The sequence below is a fragment of the Mustela putorius genome, unplaced genomic scaffold (assembly GCF_011764305.1).
Source record: "Mustela putorius furo isolate JIRA1106 unplaced genomic scaffold, ASM1176430v1.1 tig00003870_pilon_pilon_pilon, whole genome shotgun sequence".
Taxonomy (NCBI): Eukaryota; Metazoa; Chordata; class Mammalia; order Carnivora; family Mustelidae; genus Mustela; species Mustela putorius.
Genome location: NW_025422022.1, coordinates 909,444 through 929,973, shown reverse-complemented (window position 1 = coordinate 929,973; position 20,530 = coordinate 909,444). Strand labels below are relative to the sequence as shown.

Here is a 20,530-nt window from a genome sequence, read left to right as displayed (position 1 = left end):
TATAATAGGTTACTCAGCTGGTCATTAATTCAGTATTTCTACATTTGAGCTTTAAATGCCTATGTCCACGTGTCTGGAAGACACTGGAATGTGATTCGTAAGAAATATCTCCATGGCTGTGTTTTCTAATTTTCTCTTTCTCTAAATAGAGGGAACAGCCTTTCAGACTCTTCTGACCGTTCCTTTATGTTGGCAGGTCCTAAATGAGGAGGAAAAGGGAGTTTTCCACGGGGAAGGGAAGATTCAGAGCTGTTCTGATAATAGCAACCTTTCACAGTCATACCCTTGAATGCTATTTGAGTCGACATGACTGGCAATTTCGGGCCCTCTTGCTATAATAAGGAATTCCACAATCACATGCCCAGAGGGCTGTTTTTCAGGATCCTGGGGGCCCTGTGGTCTCAGCCGGGGCCATAATTATCGAGTGGCACATTCACTTACAGGCCCAGCTGGGGGACTGGCCGGAAGGAGGGCGAGTACCCTGAGGAGGGGAGAGGCTCGCAGGTGTCGGGAGGCAGGAGGCCCCTTGACGGATCTGAAGGGAGTAAGGGGGCACCCACGGGGGTTCCGGGGCCACTGGGAGGGGCGTCCGGTGGCATCCCGGTGGGCAGCAGCAACCGCGAGGCTGAGCCGGGGCAGACCGGAGGGAGTCTGTGCCCGAATGAGGCAGGCGGTGTTGCCACCACCGGGCTCCCACGGGAGGAGGGAGGGCGCCCTGGAGAAAGCAGGCGCTCCTCCCCGGGGCGGTTTTGCGCTGTCGAGCTGTTGGACTGGTAAGAGAGGAGGGCTGCCAGAGGATGGGAGAGTGGGCTCCCTGTGTAAGCACCGAGACTTTGGGCAGGTGGCCTCTGTGAATGGCTTGCGTTCTTGCATGGGGCCCCGCCGGCCTCTCCGTGGGCTTCCCCCTTGCATGGTGGCCCATCAGCCCTGTGTTGCTCGCGGTCTCATTTCCCAGGCATCCCAGGAATCACATTTAATTTTGGTGCTTAAACACAGTGTTGGGGAGACGCTGTCCTTTCCTGAGTGGGTCTTGCCTCTCTCTGCCCAGCGCCGTGACGACTCACCCTGTGTGGACAGATGTCCTGGGTCCAGTCAGGGTGACCCAGGACCATGCAGCCGGGAAGCTGTGAGGGCCGGCTGCTCCCATGGAGTAGGGGGTACAATCGAAGTGTGCCAAACTGTTAGAAGAGCATGTGCTTTTATTTTAATTTAAAGATTATATTTATCTGAGAGAGCAGACGAGCATTAGTAGGGAGAAGAGGCAGAGGGAGAGGGAGAACTAGGCTTCCTGCTGGGCAGGGAGCCCACGCGGGGCTCCATCCCAGGACCCTGGGATCATGACCTGAGCTGAAGGCAGACACTTAACCCACTGAGCCACCCAGGCGCCCTGGAGTATGTGCTTTTATACACTTACAGGCCTATTTCTCCTCACTTCAGGCCTCTCTGCTTTCTTCCTTAGAATCTACTGTATGAATTAGTGAGAGAGGAAGAGGCAGGCCTGGGCATGGGCTTCATGGCTACCATGAAGCTCTGCAAGGGGGACCTGAGAGGCAGGACGAGAGGGACAGCTGACGTCTCACAACCTCGGCTGGGCGAAGGCCCTTCCCACAAGAGACTCTTCTTCCCAGGTAGCCTTGTCAGCTTCCCCTGGCTTGCAGAGGCTGTTGAGAAATAAGAATCCTATCCTACGGGGCTTGTATGTCATACCACAAGGTTTGGGTCCATTCTGACCAAGTTTTGCCTAAAGCACAGGGTAGTTTAGGTCCCTTGTGGAAGAACTGAATTCCCTGGAGTTAGTGTCTTGGTGACGAGTGCCCACGGAGAGCCTTGCGGAAGCGGCCTGAGGTCTGTAAGGACAACAGCAAGTGGGAAGCCTCCCACAGCAGCTAGATATGCTGTGTGGGCACAGTTACTGTGTCCTTCACAGAGGACAGGACAGGAGCATAAAGAGGGTGAGTAGCTTCACCCGGCCTGAAAGAGGCAGGGGAGGAATTGCACCGCACTGTCCCCCATCCCTGGGCCTCAACCGAGCTCCCCGGGCAGGGCGCACTTCCTTGTTCTCTGGGGTCAGTGCGGTCGGCCGACTCCATATGTCCCTTCCCTACTGGCCAGCTCGGATCCAGAAAAATCCTGTAGGCTCACATCAGAAGAGCTGGGAGCATTTAGCAATCCCAAGAAAATACAGATTTCAACAGCAGTCAGTTTTTGAAACATATTGTAAGAAAGAATACGGCTGTGTTTTATTCACTTACATATTCTAGGAGGATGGGACATGTCTTTTTAAGCCTGGTCCCAAAGTGGGTTTTGTTGTTTTTTTTTTTTTCTTAAACAATCATAATTCCCAAATCCAGTGCACAGTGAGGTAAGTGTGCTGGGGGAGCTGCGAGGTGGGAGAAGACTGTTTCCTGCCAGCAGATCCCTCAGACGCCAGCGCATGGGTAAGCTTGTCTGAGGCCAGCGCATAGCTTTGTCTCTCACCGAGCGCTCCTTGCCTGGAATCTTCTCAACAGCGCTCCTTGCCTGGAATCTTCTCAACACACTGAGCGCCTCTGGTCCAACAGCGCCGCACACCCCCGAGGGGGCCTGAGCAGGAGGTCAGGTCTTTGTCCTGCTGACTGCCTTACCCAGTACTGAGTGCACAGATCCTTGGAGACTCCGCTCGACCTGAACAGGGTGTTTTGTTTCTAAGTAAACTGTATCGGCAGTTTCTAAAGTTATTATTTGGTGTTGCATACCAGCTAACCTGTAGGCTTTTATTTTTTTTATTTTTTTAGATTTTATTTATTTATTTATTTATTTATTTATTTATGTGAGAGAGAGTGAGAGAGAGCATGAAAGGGGAGAAGGTCAGAGAGAGAAGCGGATTCCCTGCCCAGCTGGGAGCCAAAGGCAGGACTCGATCTCAGCAGTCCGGGATCATGACCTGAGCTGAAGGCAGTGGCTTAACCAACGGAGCCACCCAGGTCCCCTAAACTGTCGGCTTTTAAATCCCATCAGGCTGAATGTGATGACACATTTATGCCTGAATGAGAAGGCAGAACGTTTCCACCAAAGGAGGCAATTGAATATGTTGAACCTCTTGATGGACATTTGGGGTGTTTTCTAGAAGAACTTCACTTTGTAGCTGTCACCTGACATCTAGGCTCTGCCTGTAGTGTCTCCTGATCAGCCAGGTTCCCCCAGAGGCATCCTGGAACCAGCCTGTGGGGTTCGTAGCAGCTGCACTGGGGAGCTCCCAGTTCAGAGGTCCCAGGGGAGCTGGATTCAAGGGTTAGAGCCACCTGGACCCACCCTTGAGGGCCTGCACCCTTATAAACCATTCAGACCCCATGGCTGGTTTCAGCTACTTATGCTCTGATGCCATCACTCTGAGTGGCAGTGTTTAAAGTTTGATGCACCTGCATGTAAAGGCTCTTCATTCCTCCTGTGGGTTTGTGGAAAGTCCAAGCTGGATGGGCCCTTAGCGAGATGTTTGTTCCCCCTGCAGACTGACCCTCAACTCCCTGGTGGGGAGGCGGTCAGCAGGACAAAGCATCTTCTCCCTGGCCTCTTGCTCCTGAAACGAAGATAAAAGCCATCGTGGTGTTTCCTTCTGAGTGCAGAATTAACGAAATCCTCTCTGAACTCTGAGGGTTAATTCTTAGGTCTTGCCCCCACCCCCAACTCTAAAACTTTCCTCTGCCTGGTTTGTCTCTGATGGAGGGTGCTCACACTGCGTGCCCTGGCCTGTCCCCAGTGCTACTTTGTCATCCAGTCCGGGGAACCCATCTAAGGGCCATCAATGTGCTTACCCAGGAGAGTAGAATGATGATGCTACCTTCACAGGCTTTGGTTCAGATGAGGCTGGGGAGGCAGATTCAGTCTGGCCTGGAAGGGGAGACAGGGTACGGGATGTCCGTCCATACTGGCGGTGCTGTGGGAAGGCCAGGTGGCCGGCTGGGGCCGCAGCTTCAGAGACGGGACCTCATGGGGGAACCTGTGCGACCTCATGTGAGCAAAGAAGTCCGACCTCTATATCCAGGCTCACCTAGAGGAACAGAAGCAGAGGAGATACACAGGAAGAGATGTTCCTCAAGGAATAGGCTTACACAGTCTCGGGAGCAGGTTACGCAGATTGGAAACGCGGAGGGCAGGCTGACAGGAAGGACGGGCCGGCACTCGGGCGCAGGGTGAAGGAAGCTGCCATCCACAGGCGGGATGTTCTCTTTTTTCCTCAGGGAGGCCTCAGCTTTGTTTTGTAAGGCCTTGCTACTGATTGAGTCAGGCTCGCCAAGATCATCTAGAATAATCGCCCTTACTTCAAGTCAACTGATTGTGAGCTTTAATAGCAACACCTAGATTACTGTTGATTGACTCCCTGAGAATCTAGCCTAGAACCTAGTTGACCCATCACGGTGACCCACACACCCTCCTTCTGTGGAGCAGCTGTGGGCTGGTTAACATGCCCCACGCCGTGATGACCCAGTTCCCCTTGGGTCTTTGTCCTCCATCACCTGGAATGGCTCAACCGGCCAGCATGCTTCTTGTCCTCCAGGAAATTTGTAAGGATCCAAAAGCTTCTGAAAAACGAATCTCTCCAGAGTTACAGCCCCTGAAAAGATCTCCCGCCCCAACACCAGGTTTCCAACAGACATCGCAGAGGGGCGTCGGGCTGCCCGTGTACCTGGTCCCCACCCCCTTCTGCAGGCCCATTGCCTCTGCCAAGGCATCATTCCCTGCTTGACTCGTAACGTTCTGCAATTCCTCTGCTTACCGTCCACGTCTATCAAGCTGGGAAGAGTAGCTTTTCAGCCTTCTCCATTAGGGCATTAAGGGAAAAGTCATTTAAGAGTAGGGATTTCTGATGTGGTTTTCTTGGATTCCCTTGGTTCTGTTTTTTTAACTGATGGACTGTTGCTAGGCCTGAGAGAATCTCCGAGAAAGAAAATATATGGTGAAGAAAGAGTGTAGAGTGTCATTATAGGTTCTCTTGTTCAGACTTTTCGAACAAAACTCATTTCTACCCTGAATCCATTCAATCATTCATTTATATATTTTTTTCCTCATTTATATATATATATTTTTTTTTTGAGATTTTATTTATTTATTTATTTGACACAGAGAGAGAGAGAGAGATCACAAGTAGGCAGAGTGGCCGGCAGAGAGAGAGGAGAAAGCAGGCTCCCCACTGAGCAGAGAGCCTGATGCGGGGCTCAATCCCAGGACCCTGGGATCATGACCTGAGCCGCAGGCAGAGGCTTAACCCACTGAGGCACCCAGGCAGCCCTCATTTATATATTTTTTAAAGGAATCTCTACACCCAATGTGGAGTTCAAACTCACAACCCAGAGATGAAGGGTCACATGCTATGCAGGCTGAGCCAGCGCACACTCTTTCAGTCCTACTCTGAAATTTACCAGATCAGATGAATAATAAGGAGGTCAAATGAGACCAAAGAGTGACTTGGCAATAATTGTATCATTATATATGATAATAGTCCATATTATTACTTCAGAAAGCCAACATATCACATTTTCTATATGCAGCCACTCTGTGCTTATTTAATGCTCACAATAGCCCATTTTACAGATGACGGAACTAAGACACAGAACTCACAGATGACCAAAACAAGCTTGTAAGTGCTGGGGACAGAGTCAACCACAGGCGGTTTGGCACCAGAATCCAGGCTTGTCACATTTGAATCTACAATGCCTCACCTAAGATGATGATGATGAGGATGTGTGTGTGTGTGTGTGTGTGTGAGAGAGAGAGAGAGAGAGAGACTTAATTGTTTTACATAAGGAAGGGGAGTAGTTGCTGCCTGTGAGTGAAAACCTGCTGAGATGACTTTAGGGCGGGCCTCCCACGAAAGTGGCTGTGAGGAGTGCTGGACAGAGCATGCCTCCCAGGTAGCCCCCAGTGCTACTGACCAGCTGGCTGTGCAGAGCTGTGGAAGCCCACCTGGGGGTGGCCTGTTCTCCGTGATCCTCAGGTCCTGAGGAAGCAGTGCCTCTGAGGACACCATTCCCTGCTGTGGCCAGGTTTCCCTGCCTTTCAAGATTTTATTCATTTATTCGTCAGAGAGAGGAAGAGAGAGCACAAGCAGGGGGAGTGACAGGGAGAGGGAGAAGCAGACTCCCTGCTGAGCAAGGGGCCCAATGCGGGACTCGATTCCAGGCCCCTGGGATCATGACCCGAGCCGAAGGCAGCCACTTCATTCATTTATTCATTTATTCATTATCCTCCGAGCCACCCAGGCTTCCCTCCTACCTTTCAAGACCAAGACCAGTGGCCCTGGCCTCGTGGCTGTAGACATCTCCACGGTGTGTGAACCCCTCACCGAGTGCTCCTGTTCGCAGAGCCCAGGAACAGGCCCTCTGTCGGCGGACCCATCTACCTGCCGTCCCTGTCCCCCGCTACCGGATGCCAGGACTCAAGGCTTTAATGCTCTGCTGTATTTCTTCCTCTCTTCCACTTCAGGAAAACTGATTTCTCATCATCCAAAAGGAACATGTGATTAATGGCAAGCCTAAAGTGCCTGCGGTTCTTTGATAATTGCTTTTTTTTTTTTTTAAACATCTTTATAGCCACCTTCAGAACATAGTGGATTTGGGGCAGTTGGAAGGGATTTCTGGTGAGTCCAGGCAGAAAGGTCATTACATGCAAGTGTCATACTTGTGTCCTTCCATCAGATCCCTGTGTTTTCCATCGCCCCAGCAGGAATGCTGAGATATTAGAGTAATGCTAAGATGGGTAGAGTGCTCATCCAATTTTCTACCTGGCGAAATAAAGTAAAATCTCCGCTAACATTCCTTGCAAAAGCAGGAGTGGAGAGCTCTAGAAATGATGTTACATACTCAGTTCTCAGATATTGTATCTGGGAGGCAAAAACGTTTCTCGCACTATGGGGGGGAAGTACCGTGAGCCTATGCCTTGCAATGAGTCACCTGGGGATCTTGCCAAAATGCAGAAGCTGATTCTGGAGGTCCGAGTGGAGCCCGAGATCCTGCATCTCTAAGAAGCTCTCAGGTAACACAGAAACTTCAGCACCTCACGAGGAATTAGAGAAGCCCTCCGCCCACCTGTGGGCGAGGGACACGAGAACCCTGCGGGAGAGAAACTATGACAGTTCATCACTGTCATGTCGACAGGAACGCTGACATATGTCATGGGGGGCGTGGTCAGAAGTCAGAGGCGGAATCATTTGCTCCTCAAGGGATGACTTTCATTTGGCCTCCACAAACCCACACCCTCGCTGGAGAAGTTGCCTTGGGATCCTGCGTGTGACGATACGAAGTGTAGACTAGTGTGTGGGATGAGATGTCCTGAAGGGGGTCTGTAGTAAAGCTGTGGTAGTTGTGGATGGTCTCACACTTCCACAGAATCAGAGAGAGAGGCAGGGAAGAGCAAATCCAGGCTGCGAGCCGTGCCCGCTACACCTGCCAGCCCGCTGACGTGAAGCCGTCGTGCTGTTTGAACGGCATCCCTCTGGCTCTGTTTAAAGCTTACCTGGGTGGCCCAGGGCTGCATTTCCTCTTCTGAGACCAGCCTGAGCTGAGCCCCAAGCGGCAAACTCATCCTGGCTCGAGCCCCATTGCTGGTTTCCGTGGCGACTCTACCCATTGTGCCTACAAAGTGGAAGCTAGCACCTGCGCTGGTTGGTCTTTTCTGTAAAGACCCTGACCCGTTATTTTTAAGAGCCGAAATGCCAGATCTGGAGCGAATACCCGCATCCCACTAGGAAGTGATTGTTTAAGTGAACCCAGCCTGTGCTCATCGAAAGGAATGGAACCGTGTCGCAGTAAATGGCTGGGAGAGGGCTGCTTCATCCTGTTTTCTTAATTAAATGGCAAAACGTCCTTTATAAGCGATAGGCAGCGAGGCCGGCTTTCTCTCCCACTTGCCCAGCGCTGTGATGGTCATCTGTGTGTTTGTGGCCAAGTAGCAGTGAAAGTTCTGATGACGGTGGTATTCTTTCCATGCAGTAGAGTGGTGTGGAGATCGGCGGGTGTGGGGCCTGCCCTTGTTAGGGCTGATTCTGTCCATATGGCCAAGTGTAATGTGTCTGTGTTCCCCTCCAACCTGCTCCCCTCCGTACGGCCTTTTGTACGAGACAACAGCAGCCCATCGGCTGCAGTCACATCCTCGGTCTCTGAAAACAGGCATAAAACATATTCTCTCCCAAGGGTCTCTCTTCTTTTGTAGAAAGTCATTTTAACTCTACTTCTTCTATTTTTTTAAAGCAAGCTTTTGGGAATACTGCATGTTATAGAAGATAACTAGCAAACAAACCGACTTGCCCCATAGGGGGGAAATGTATCAAACTCAGCATAGGTTCTAGAGTGGAGGACAATGATGATAGGAATGCACTTTCTGGGTCTGTACTGGCTGGTGCTCGGGTGCTACGGCTGAAGTTTTTGTGACCGTCTGAAGTCTTTTTTTACTCAAGGTCAAATTAAGAGCATAGATTCTTGCCAGCAAGGGGAACCATGGTGTCCCTCCTTCCAGGAGACATTTATGGAAGGCAGACAGCCGTGTTGTCTTGAAGCTCTGAACATGAATTGGACTTGCCTCTGCCGGAGGAGATGTCTGTCTCACTGGGACAGAGAAGGGGTCGTGCGACACCACCTTGTCAGAGTAGGCTGCAGAATTCCAGCAGAGAGGAAAAGCTTACTACATAGTCCAAAACTGCCTTATGGGTTGTTTTTTTTTTTGGGGGGGTGGGGGGAGGGTGTTTTGTCTTGTTCAACTAGATTAACCGTGATGCCACTTGGTCTGTCTTGGCCTCACGATGCAGAGAGATTGTCTGGAACTCACAGTTGCAAAGGAGGCCGGGAGTCGGGACTAGAAGGAGAGAGGGTGCAGGTGGCGGGAGTGAGGGGACGGACCTTCCAGGAGCTCTGTCCAGAGGTGGAGGGGGTCCCCTAACAAAGCATCGTCCAGGGAGGGAATGGCAGCAGGTGGGTACGAGAGGGACCCTGCCCTCCAGCAAGCTCGGTAGCACCCCGAGAGCAGAGAAAGTGGGGCTGTGCCATGCGCACACCACCCCACACACGAAGCAGCGTTTCCTGGTTCCTGGGCTTAGCGACTGTGAATTACAATGTTCTTTTGCCACTGACTCGCTCTGTGACCTTGAGCAACCATCTCTCCCTTCCCAGTTCAGGCCCCAACTCATCCAGCTGTAAAAACAAGGATCTCAACATTGACGTACGGCGTAGAGCTCTCGTGGCAGCCAGCAAATTTACAATTCAATTTTACAGTGCTTGGTTGTTTGAGAAGGTTCACTGACCCCGGTGCCCCTGTGGCTCTTCCGGGCTACGGGGCAGGGCGCTCACGTCTCTCTTGTCCCTTCTGTGTTCCAGGCATAGAGCTGTGCCCCCCCGGAAAACGGTTCATGATCACGATGGTGGCGAGCTTCGTGGCCATGGCAGGGCAGTTCCTCATGCCCGGGCTGGCCGCCCTGTGCCGGGACTGGAAGGTCCTCCAGGCCCTCATCATCTGTCCCTTCCTGCTCATGCTGCTCTACTGGTCGTGAGTATCCTCCCCGCGGGCTTCACCACCTGCTGCTTCTGCCAACACTTTCTCTTTCTGAAGGGTGCGCCCCCCGGTGGGGGGAGCCGAGGGACACAAACAACTGGGGGCAGCTTCTGGTTCGTTTCAGCTTGCATTTCTTTTCGGTGAGGGCATTTTCCTCTTTTATAAAATCTCACCTTTTAAACCGGGTATCCTGGGAAATGTTGAAACACACACAAAAATGGGCAAGAGAGTAGAGTGAGTCCCCGAGTGCACTTTCCCCCGCTCCAAGAACCTACCCTCCATCAGTCTGGCCAGAGGCCTGCTTGCTGGGGTATTTTGATAGGATTCTTATGGAGAGATTTGCAAAAGAAGTATTCTTGTGTTGGGAGGGGGAACTGCGGAGATAGTCAAGGAGTGATTTAGGAAAGCCCCCTTATCTCCTCTAGATTAGGGATGGGCAGAGACCAGAGTCCATGGACCAAATCTGGTCGCCATCTGTTTTGGTAAAAAAAAAAAATGTCACTGGAGCAGAGTCATGCCCGCATGATTATACGTGTCATCTCGGGCTGTTTTCATGCCACAGTGGCAGAACTGAGGAGGGTACAACAGTCTCGTTGGCCTGCCAAGCCCAATATTTACTCTCTGGTCCATTCCGGGATGTTGTCCGCCCCTGCTCCTGACGAGTCCACTAGGCCTTTGAGAACCACGTGTAACTTAAGCTTTCAGCTGGCTGATGGCAGGGAAAAAACAACTGAACACGCTAGGTTGGGAGTATGACCCGGGCAGCTCGGTTTTTTTCTTTAAACTCCCCAGAGGACTGATGCTTAGCCAAGGTTGAAAATCCCCACTCTTGGATAGAGAGATGTTTAGGGGGAAAAAATGAATGTTGGGACTTTTTTTTTTTAATAAATGACTCTTTGTCGTTCTCTCACTGCCTCACCCTGCCCCAACACCCCCTTCACGCATGCGTATGAGACCCTGTCGTGGGTCGTGTACAGAATACATGCGTCGCTGTGTTGCGCTGACTGGTCACTAATGGAAACGCGGTTTCTGGCAAGAAGTTTGTGTCCCAGCTGTAAGTGTTCACTGGAGCAGAGAAGGCTCCTTAATTGGGCTTCCTTTTCTACGGTGCCGGGGACAGGAAGAAAGCCCCTACCTGTTAGCGTCCTGGTGCTGGGCCCCAGCCCCAGCCCCACCTGTAGGAGGTCCTCCAGCAGAGAAACCGCAGTGAGTGAGGGAACAAGTGCATTTTCCTCCAGAGCCCGGCTCGTGCTGACTGCATCAGAAGGACCTGGGCGGCCTGGACGGCCGCAGCAGGGAGCTAGCAGTAAGGGATGAAGAAAGGCCACCTGCTGGGGAGCCGCTCATCAGGGACAGCTGCCCGAACTGTGCACTGCTCCCCTTCTGGGCTCCTCCCCGCCACACTCCCTGCAGCCTTGCCTGCCAGCTGGGCCTGGACATCACCCCGCTCCTGCAGGAGCCCTGTGTATTTCTGGACCTCCTGCTCCCTCCAGCAGGGTGTTAAGAAGCAAAGAATGAAATCGTTTCCCAAAGCACGATGGAGTGGGCAGGTCTTCCTTCTATCTTTTAGGCAAGTCCTTCCTCTTCCTTCCCTTGCTGTACCTAGACCAGGGCCTTGCTTGTTTTGGAATTCAAGGGCACTTATTTATTGAACAAATGCTAATACCATGTTCATGTCGCACACATTGCAAGCTCGGTACAAATAATAGGTTATCCAGTCTTCGTACTGCGTCACCCCACTGTACAGATGACAAAACTGAGGTCACCCAGCTGGCCCTGGAACCCAGGCCACTCTGACCACATGCATTGCAGTCTCCTGCCTTCCCTGAGCTTCTGTCTCTTGTCTCTGACCACTGGGGGCCCTGGCCCTGGGAGGGAGCACTGTTGCCCCAGGGGATCCTCTGTGAGGTCTGGTGACCTCCCACCCACCTCCTCTCACCGCGGCGCACAAAGGCCCCCGGGGCTGTCTGCTGGCCCCTTGGGGGGTGCTGGAGGCCTGGGGAAAGGATGGGCACAGCCACCTGGAGGCTCAGGCTCCTCTAAGAGCGGGGCTTTGAGCCTCCGCCAGGCGCCGTCCCACCTGCCCCAGCTAGGAGGACACCTGGCGGGAAGCAGCGGCAGGGAGGGCTTTGGATTAGGTCTGGGGGACTGACACATGGTAAAGGACCGGGGTTCCTGTTGATCTTACTGTATTTTTTACTTAAATTTAAAAGGCATATCAGGGTTTAGTGGCAGTTAAGACATTGATTTCTTTAAATAATACTATAAAACCTAAGAAAAAAAATTCTTTGAAACTCACAAGTGTAGAAACAAAATTTTCTAGTGAAAAGGGCACCCAGGGTACCATGACAAGTAAAACACACACACAGACCAGCAGATGGATGAAGGTTCCAAGTCATTGATGCCACGTTGTCGCAGCTCTGGCACCGCAGTCCAGGGTAGACCAGCGCTTCCCAAATACAGTGTCTTAGCTGTGATCATTGCCATCATCATTTTGTATTTATATTATTTTCTAAGGTGCTTGGCACACGTCTGACCTCCAACAAGTGCTCGTAAATGTGAGCTGCTTTACAGCAATGAGCCAGGGTGTAATGGGGGCAGGTCCAAGAAATTAGTGCTGAGAGATGCAGCCCACCTTTACCTCTTGCCTTGAAAGGCTCCAGAAGAGGCATTGGCTCTTTCTTGCCTGCCACCCTGCCACATGCTACGGTAGGCAGGAAGCTCCTCACCCCCACATGCTCTGTGTAGTTTTCCAGGATGCAGTGAGCTGCTGGGCAACTCCCAGGGCCCAGCCCAAGGAGAACATTCAAGCTGGAGTGGACATGGAGGCAGCGGCAGGGCATCTGGACCAGAAAGAGGCCCAGGGAGCTTGAATCTTACCAACCCATCCCAAGGGCTGGAGCTAAGGCCCCAGGCCCTTCATGCATGTATAACCAAGCTCCTGGAATGAAGCCAGGAACTGTCCTGCTCGAACAGTACTCGAAAGTGTTGCCCACCACAGGGGCTCACCTCCAAAGCTAGCTGACGCCTCGGACGGTGGGCAGAAATGAGCCACGTGTAGGACAGCGGAGCCATGAATCCTGCACCACCCGTGGTGGTGTGGCCCAGATCCCAGCCGCTCGGTAAGGCTGAGAAACGGACGTCAGAACCCGCGAAGCTCATTGCACCCTCAGGCTCAAGAACAAAAGCTCCCGTGGAGAGTCGCTGGACCAAAGGCACTCAGGACTCACGTGGAAGGAAATGCTTGCCAAGGATGAACTCACAGAGCCCCTGGGACTCCGTTCTGACGGCCTAAAGCTATCGGTTGAGAAATTTGCCTCCCAGGAACTCTAGGAAATGGAGCAATCTGAAGAAGAAGTTGATTCGAATAATTTATTAAGGTAGTTACTACCACCTTGTGCCAAATGCTGTCCCAGTTACTAAATATTCCAGACACGGCCATGCATGGGAGCAAAAGCCCCTCCTCCTTGAAGCCTGCATTATGGTGGGTACAGGGGGGCGGGAGGAAGCCCAGAGACCTTAAACCCATACTGGAGTGAATAATGTTCTGGAGACATGACCTAAAGCAGTGGTCAGGAAAGGCGTCTCTCAGGGAGTGACATTCAGGCTGACACCTAAATACGGGATCAGAAAGAGGAAGTCACACAACGTTCTGGGTGGAAAGATAGGCAAATGGGAAGAGCAGAGCCAAAGCTGGCTTCCACGTGACTTCCGGAGGAGAAGGACCACCCGCACCGCTGAGTGTGAAGGACAAGGTCAGGCACAGGTGTTGGTCAGACCCTGTGCGGCCTTCAGCACGATGGGTCCTTTTTTTTTTCTTAAAATTTTATTTATTTGTCAGAGAGAGAGTACAAGCAGGGGGAGCAGCAGGCAGAGGGAGAAGCAAGCTCCCCACTGAGCAGGGACCCCGACATGGGACTCGATACCAGAACTCTGTGATCATGACCTAAGCCAAAGGCAGATGCTTAACTGACTAAGCCATCCAGGCCTCCCATGACGGGTTTGTTCTAAAAGCCGTGCGGACACGTGGAGGTTTAAGCAGGGAAGGAATGTGCTCTGACAAGGTCTCGCTGTCTGCCTCTGGGGCTGGTGGGAGGGTGGCCCAGAGTGGGACCAAGGGAGACAGTGCAGTGTTACCCCCGCCCTGCAGTGGACGGGGTGATCGCCTGGAGAGGCCTGAGGCCCATGTGCATTCAGGAGCCGCTGCAGTGAGAGGTGCTGGCAGGTCTGCTTTGGCCCATGAGGGCAGGAGAGCCATGGCCCCGGGCTGTTTCCTGGGGTGGGGGGACACAGGGCTCTCTGTGGGGATGGAAGCCCCACCAGAAACTGGAGCTTCGAGTCCTGTCCTGAGGGGAGAGTCAGAGAGTAAATGAGGTGAGAGCTGGCATTGGAGGAGGCTCTGCAGGGGGTTGGGAGCCCTGAGTGAAACCCAGCCCATTTGGAAGTGTGGATTTAATACTCCCCAGGGCGGTGGCTGGCGGAGGCCAGGCCGGTAGGTCAGGAGATGCCGGCCACCAAGAAGACAGTTCCCAAGAGCTGGGGCACACCGCGTCCCAGGAGCCCCACAGGAAGCACCAGCTGGTCAGGAGGCAGAAGGAGAAGTTGCGGAACGAGGGCAGGAGCCTTCCCTGCTGCTCCAGTCGCAAGAAAGGCGCGGGACGGGGTAAGCAGGCTCTGGCGTGGCTAGTGTGATTTCTGCAGGCTCTGTGACTCAGGGCCTGTCGCTGGTTGTCTGGCACCTGGCTCTGGGGTGGCTGGAGCGGGTGGGCAGTGGCTAGAGTGCAAGAGCCCATGGAGGAGGCAGTGGGGTTGGGGTTCTGGTCGGTTGGTTTGTACTTGAAAGGTGCGCTCACAGGTGAATTGTTGGCTGTCACTAAGAATTGGCTAATCTGGGGTGAGGGGCTGTCTTCCCTCCCAGAAACACCAGAAAATACAGGAAATAAAAAGGCATGATGAATGCACAGCCCTACAACAGCTTCAGGGTTACAGAATGTTCTGGAAGGAAGGGAGACTGGGGCTGGAGAAACCAGTCAGCAGAGGTGTGATGTGCCCAGGGACGGGGTGGGGTTTAGGCAGGGGCTGTGATGAGTACAGGTGGATCCCCGGGAGGACAGGGTATGCCAGTGACCTGTGCCCCCAAGGGGGGCCTTGATCAAGGAGGGGCATCCTTGCCCACGCTGCCTGGGGGTGCTGCTCACTCCGGGTCCAGGGAGAACCAGCTGCTGTCCTGCAAGGGCTTCAGTGAAGGGAGAGTTTCAGAAGGTGAGCGGCCCAAGAAAACGAAAGGGTGTGCTCGCTGCGATGTGAGATGCTTCAAAGAATCAAATCTAGGCACATTGTTAGGAACCCAGAACAGAAGGAGAGAAACTGCTGTGAAGATTTCTCACGTGAATGAGAATCCTGGCAGAGGTGGTGGGTGACTCCACGGTTGCTGCCGGTGCCCGAGGCTAAGATCCGCACCGTCTTTGTCCCTCAGGACACCAGAGCCTTAGAGAAGTGCCCACTTCGTCATTTCACTTGGACATGCATGATCGCTTGAGGAAGGGCAGCAGAGCATCAGGGTCATCCAGAAGGAACCCATACAGACCTATCCTTTTTCCAGAATAAACGGGGAATTCTTCCAGGGTCACAGAAAACAAATGGGGCTGGTCGGGGAGGGGGAAGCGCAGATTGGGTGTTCAAAACCAGGTGAAGGGAGAGCCTAAGAGAACCTCTGCTTCCATGTGCCAAGTGGCGGGTGAGCCCAGAGTGGAGGAAGGGGTGGTTGGAGGGCTGCTGCTTTCTAATTGCACAAAGTGTACAAAACCGTCCCTGCCAGCTAGCAGCAGCCTGCCCCAGGACACATAGCTTGATGACAGAGTGTCCTCCTCCACCAGGAGCCCTGGGGCAGTGCATCTGGGGGTCCAGGTCTGCGTCCGGTAAGAATGTCTTAGGAAACCACAGCGTGGAAGATGAGGAAGATGACACACAGGGCAGGTGGTCTCAGGTTTTCTGGGTCAATCTGACTATAGGAGACCGAGCCAGAGTGAGAAGGCACCGCGGGGTATCCGCCTGAAGTGTTGGCAGGGACAGCACGATGTAGGGATTGCAAGAGACGAAGATGTCCGTGCTGCTCTTCCAAAATGTTGATACGTGACCCCACCACACCGTCAAACATAAGCTAATGCTGAGTCCACACAATTATTCACGAAAACAAGCATGTGCGTGTCAGCTTTGGACCCGGCATATGCCGGGGGGGCCGTGGTGGTGCCGACTCAGTAAGGTTCCCAGGGAGGGCTCCTATCTCCATGTGAGAGCACCCACCCTTCCACAGGCGGCGTTGGCTGGGTGTGGGGGGGTCGCCGTGAACACAGTACACCCCTCAGCCAGGAGGAGAAACATCACTATGTTCACAGCCTGGGCCTCCTCTGTGGCAGAGGCCCCGGGACGTACCCTGGTTTGAACATGTCTCAATGTTTTAGGGACACTCTTCCTGGGATCCGCAGCAAGCTTCTGCATGTCACCCTTCAGTAACCATTCACCCTTGAATTGGTCGGTGGGTCTGTTCCTGGCTTTTGCTGGGGAAACCGGAGTATCCAAGCGCTTCACCAAAACACTCAGAAGTGTGAGAAAGTCACTACAAGCTGGCTGTCAAACATCAGTGGTTCTCCTTGTGTGGTCCCTGGACTAGCAGCCTCATTGCCACCTGGGAGCGTGCTAGAAACACAAATTCTCAGACTCCACCCGAGGCCTACTATCTGGGTCCACATGTCTGGGCTGGGGCACAGGTCTGGGGCTTAAGAATCCCTCCAGGGGATGCTGAGGAGGGTTCACATTTGAGAAGCAGGATGGGTCCATCACGGAATAAAGCCAGATGTCTTGCACATGGACTGAGGGACCCAGTACACCCCCAAAACAAAGATGGTGTCGAAGCATGAAGAAGATCTGAGTCAGACGTGGCGGAGCCACACTTCTTGTAGGAAGAGGTTTCTCGGTTCAGCAGGGAAAGGAAACAGATCCCATCCTTGAGGACAAGGGAGATATCGTGCAAGGCCTGGCTGTCCCATCCAATTCTGTTGCAGAGAGCAAATTTGTCTTATCATCTCAGACAGCAGAAGTCATAGGTATTCCCAGCACAGATGAAAGAAGGAAAAAAAAAAAGAAAACCTGGGTCCCGGATCTAACAATTTTATCCGCACTATGAAAACATAAACCCAGACGCAAATGTGTTTTGGAGTCTCAAGTTACAGCCTGTGCTGAAGGGTAACGGGAAGGACAAGTTTCTCCCCCATCGCTGTCCTGTCCTCTGAGGAGGCTCAGCGGGGGGCATCCTCGCTGAGCTTTTGCCTTCGGTGTGACCCGGTGCGGTTTTCCTTTGCTGTCCTCCAACACCCTTAGCTGCGCACCGAGTTAGGGAGGATTCTCATCCAGGACTCCCCAAAGCTGTTTTTGCCCCAGCTGCTTCGAGAAAGAACAGACAGGCTGGAAATGTGTGAAGATGGTGAATTATTAACCGCGCTTTGTTCAGCTGGAGTTTCATCCTGACGAGAGAAAAAGTGCTGCTGGCAATCAGCGTGATCATCAAAAGCATCTGGGAAGGCATAAGAAGGAGATAATAAACCATATGGGAAATAAGGAGGAAATTAGAGAAAGATCAAGCGGCAAGTTGGAGCACGGAGAATAAGTAACAGTATCGGTTCCCCGACTGAAAGGTAAACCTTGTAGCAGAGGAAACGAGAACAGGCCGTCCTAACGAGCTCGCAGGGTAGAGGAGGAAAACAGAACTCTTAGGATAAAGGTATGTGCTAAAAGGGATTTTAATTTTTTAAAAAATTTCAAGAAAAGAGCCATTGTGAAACATTTAAATGGCCTAGGGTTAGATAAATATCCAGCATTAAAATGTAAATGGCCTTAAATGTCACTGGCTCTTTTCAAATATCACCAGAAATATTTTGGCCAGAATCATACTCATTTTTAACATTTCTGGAGGGTTTGCTACGAGCCAGGCACCACCAAGCACTTTCAATAATTTGGCCCCTTGGGTCCTCCTGGTGAGTCTCTGGAGGAGGTGCTAGGAAGGCCTCTAGCACAGATGGAGAAACTCAGGCGCAGAGCTATTCAGCAACTTGCTTTGTGGTCCTAGACCTGGTACGTGGAGCTGAGGCGTGAAAGCCACCACCCAAAACCCAGAGCCAGAATGAGGACCAGTGGCCTCTCAGTCATGGTGCTAGTGGTGCCGCCGGACCCCCGGGGTAAGACTCAGCATGCCAGGGAGAGGGGGGAGAGCCTTGGCCCACCATGCGCAGGGCACAGAGGGCGCTTCTCACCAAGGCGGGGCGGGGTCTTGTCTTCTAGTTCCTCTTGTTATTTAGCATTTCCCTAATATGTATGAAAATGTTTCTTAAAATCATTGGGTGATCAGTACCTTCCCTAAGGGGGACTTCAGAAAACTGTGTTAAATGGAAGGATTAATTCTGCTTCTTGTCATTGTGGAAATGATTTTTAAAAGACCCCTTAAAATTTTATATATTTATGTGCATGTGTGTGTGTGTGTGTGTGTGTGCGCGCACAGTATATTCATTCTAGTGATTCTCAGTCTTTTTTCTTGCCCACACACACTTGAGGGACACAATACCTTCTTCCATCAAAAGCCATTTTATTTCAGAAGCCAATCAAAAGTACCACATGCTGCAAACTCTATTACTGGTAAAGGAAGGCTGCCGGGTTCCCAGCACAGCAGGAGGAAAACTGAATTCAGTTATACCAACGGGGAAGTCACACCAGAACATCTTTCCCTCAAAGGAGAGTAGAAGAGGTGAATCATAAAAACCATATAGTTTCTGGGAACTTGAAAGTCTGCAATAATTATTTTTACAGGTTATCAGATAGTTAATTTGAGGACACTTCTGGGAAATTGAAAGCTGAAAAGGAAGTTTGCTCAAATCCTCTTTGTCCACAGATTATCTAGAAGGGGGAAGATTAGGTTCATCGTGAGCAAGGCCAGTGCATCAATAAAAATGGTAGCCCACATTTCAATCCTGACAATGGGGTGAGCAATTAAAAGTGAGATCAGAATGTTCTCTGACTTGCTGTTTGGGGATTTGCTAATGGCATGGCATTTTAGGGAGCCCTCAGGCAAGAGGCTGCCCCATTTTTAACTTCTGAGTCTGCAGAGATTATGTAAAATAATAGGAACCCCTATGGCCAACGAAACTGCTTCCAAGTCGGAGTGGAAGACGATCTGTGAACGTGGGAACATGGCCCTTCAGTTCCACGTCCTGCCCTCTGAAGGCCAGCGTTACCAGCTCCTTAGTCCTCACTGTGCGCACACCAGGATGTGCCTCGACATTCCATCTCGATGCGCGGTGGAAGCCGGAGGATCCTGGAGTCTCGAATGCAGGCAGCGCTCTGGGGCCCGATGTGTGCCAGCGCGTGCGCCGTGGGAGCGGTGGGGACGGACTGCTGGCAGCCGGCAGAAAGAGGCTAGGTGGCGCTCCGGTGACTGGTGTCTAGGGATAACTGCTAAGTGGTTACCCTGCTGGCCGCTGGCAGGAGTCCACGTGAATGGAAACAAGAGTCAGGCGGAGGAGCCCGGCCCCATCAGCGGGGAGCTCTGGCAAGAGTGTATGTCTGGCGCCATAAGAAGCGGGGATCCGGGACAGATGGGCCTGACCTGACTCCGTCCAGACCGTTTCTGTGGAGCGTGGGAGGGGTGCGTGTGCTCACGGCAATGGCAAGAAGCTGCTTTCCAGAGCTGTGTCCGAGGTCAGGGTAGAACCAGCAGGGGCCACGCTGATGACAAGTCAAGGAATTTGTGGTCTCCGTGGGCTCCCTTATCATCAAGATGGGAGCCAGCAGGTCAGGAGAGGCAGACTCCGGGAGAAGGTGGACCCGACTCCCTCGACCCCTGCGAAGACAGAGGTGCCCATAAAACTCCAGTTAGAGGCAGTGACAGTCTCGAGCCTGCCTGCCTGCTGCCGACTTTTCTCCTCCAATCATTCTTCAGCATCACATTTTTTTTTTTTATCAGTTGCAAAAACGCCTGCCAGATTCATTCCCCTGCAGCGTGATTTTTTTAATGCCCTGGGAGCCTTATATTTTCTGTAGCCTGATAATTCCTTGCCTGGATAAATTAGTAAAAGGGATCAGGGAAAAGACGATATAAAGAGAGAGAACGTGGAGAAAATTAACCCAGGTACTCTCAAGGCTACAGAACATTTTCAGGTGAATTCCAAGCTTTCATGCTTTAAATGTGAACGGAGGAACATTTTAAATTTATCGCAATTGTAAAATATTCTGGGTTGGTTATTTAAAAGACTCGCTCTAAAGACATTCTCGGCACTGACTTCATTCCACGGGCCAAAAACCTAAGGCAACCTTAAAATATTCGTACGGTGCATGGCTATGATCGGCATCTTTTATACCTCTCAGAAGAAGGCAACAGTCACCATTAGCCTCGTGAAATAAATATACATGGAGAATGTTGGTGCCAGGTAAGGCATTGGTGACCTTCCACACCCCTGCCCTTTTCTACAGATGTGGAGAAACTGAGGCCCAGAGGGTTAAGTGGTCTGCCCAAGGTCACAAATCGGGTGTATAAACCTGGGGCTCCTGATGTAATCGTCCCTTTATCATTTTTTTGTAAGGAATAATTATGGCAGTTAGGTGTGTACCGTTTTGGAAAATATCAGAGACAAAAAGTTCTGAGTTTATGTGACAAATAAATGGGATGCCCATTTCATTATGAAGGAATTTTATATTCTATAAAGACATTTGGAAGACATCAGGAGAACTTTGGGGTTTAACCATCCTAAAAGCCATTTTTATTTAATTTTATGATATTCATCCTGCCTTCCTGAATTACTAAGTTTAACTCAAATCATGAATTTGAATTTTTTTAGAAAGATCTAATTCGTATACACTTGCTATCTCCTGAACTGAGCCAACTTACCTTTAAGAATACACACACACACACACACACACACACACACCAGATAGAACTAAAGTTTAAAAAAAAAAAAAAAATCCAAGTAAA

The 20,530-nt window shown here is 51.7% G+C and overlaps 1 protein-coding gene across 2 annotated transcripts in view; it reads left to right on the top strand.

Annotated features, from left to right (window-relative positions):
• Positions 1-20,530, top strand: part of SLC22A23 (solute carrier family 22 member 23) — a 171,812-nt gene that overhangs the window by 115,858 nt on the left and 35,424 nt on the right. The window contains exon 4 of one of the 2 annotated variants that reach the window (XM_045067025.1): positions 9,342-9,510. In XM_045067025.1, coding sequence (XP_044922960.1) covers positions 9,342-9,510 — 169 coding nt within the window. Of the gene's footprint in view, positions 1-9,341; positions 9,511-20,530 lie in introns of those variants that run through there. The other variant, XM_045067026.1, reaches the window with a different exon arrangement.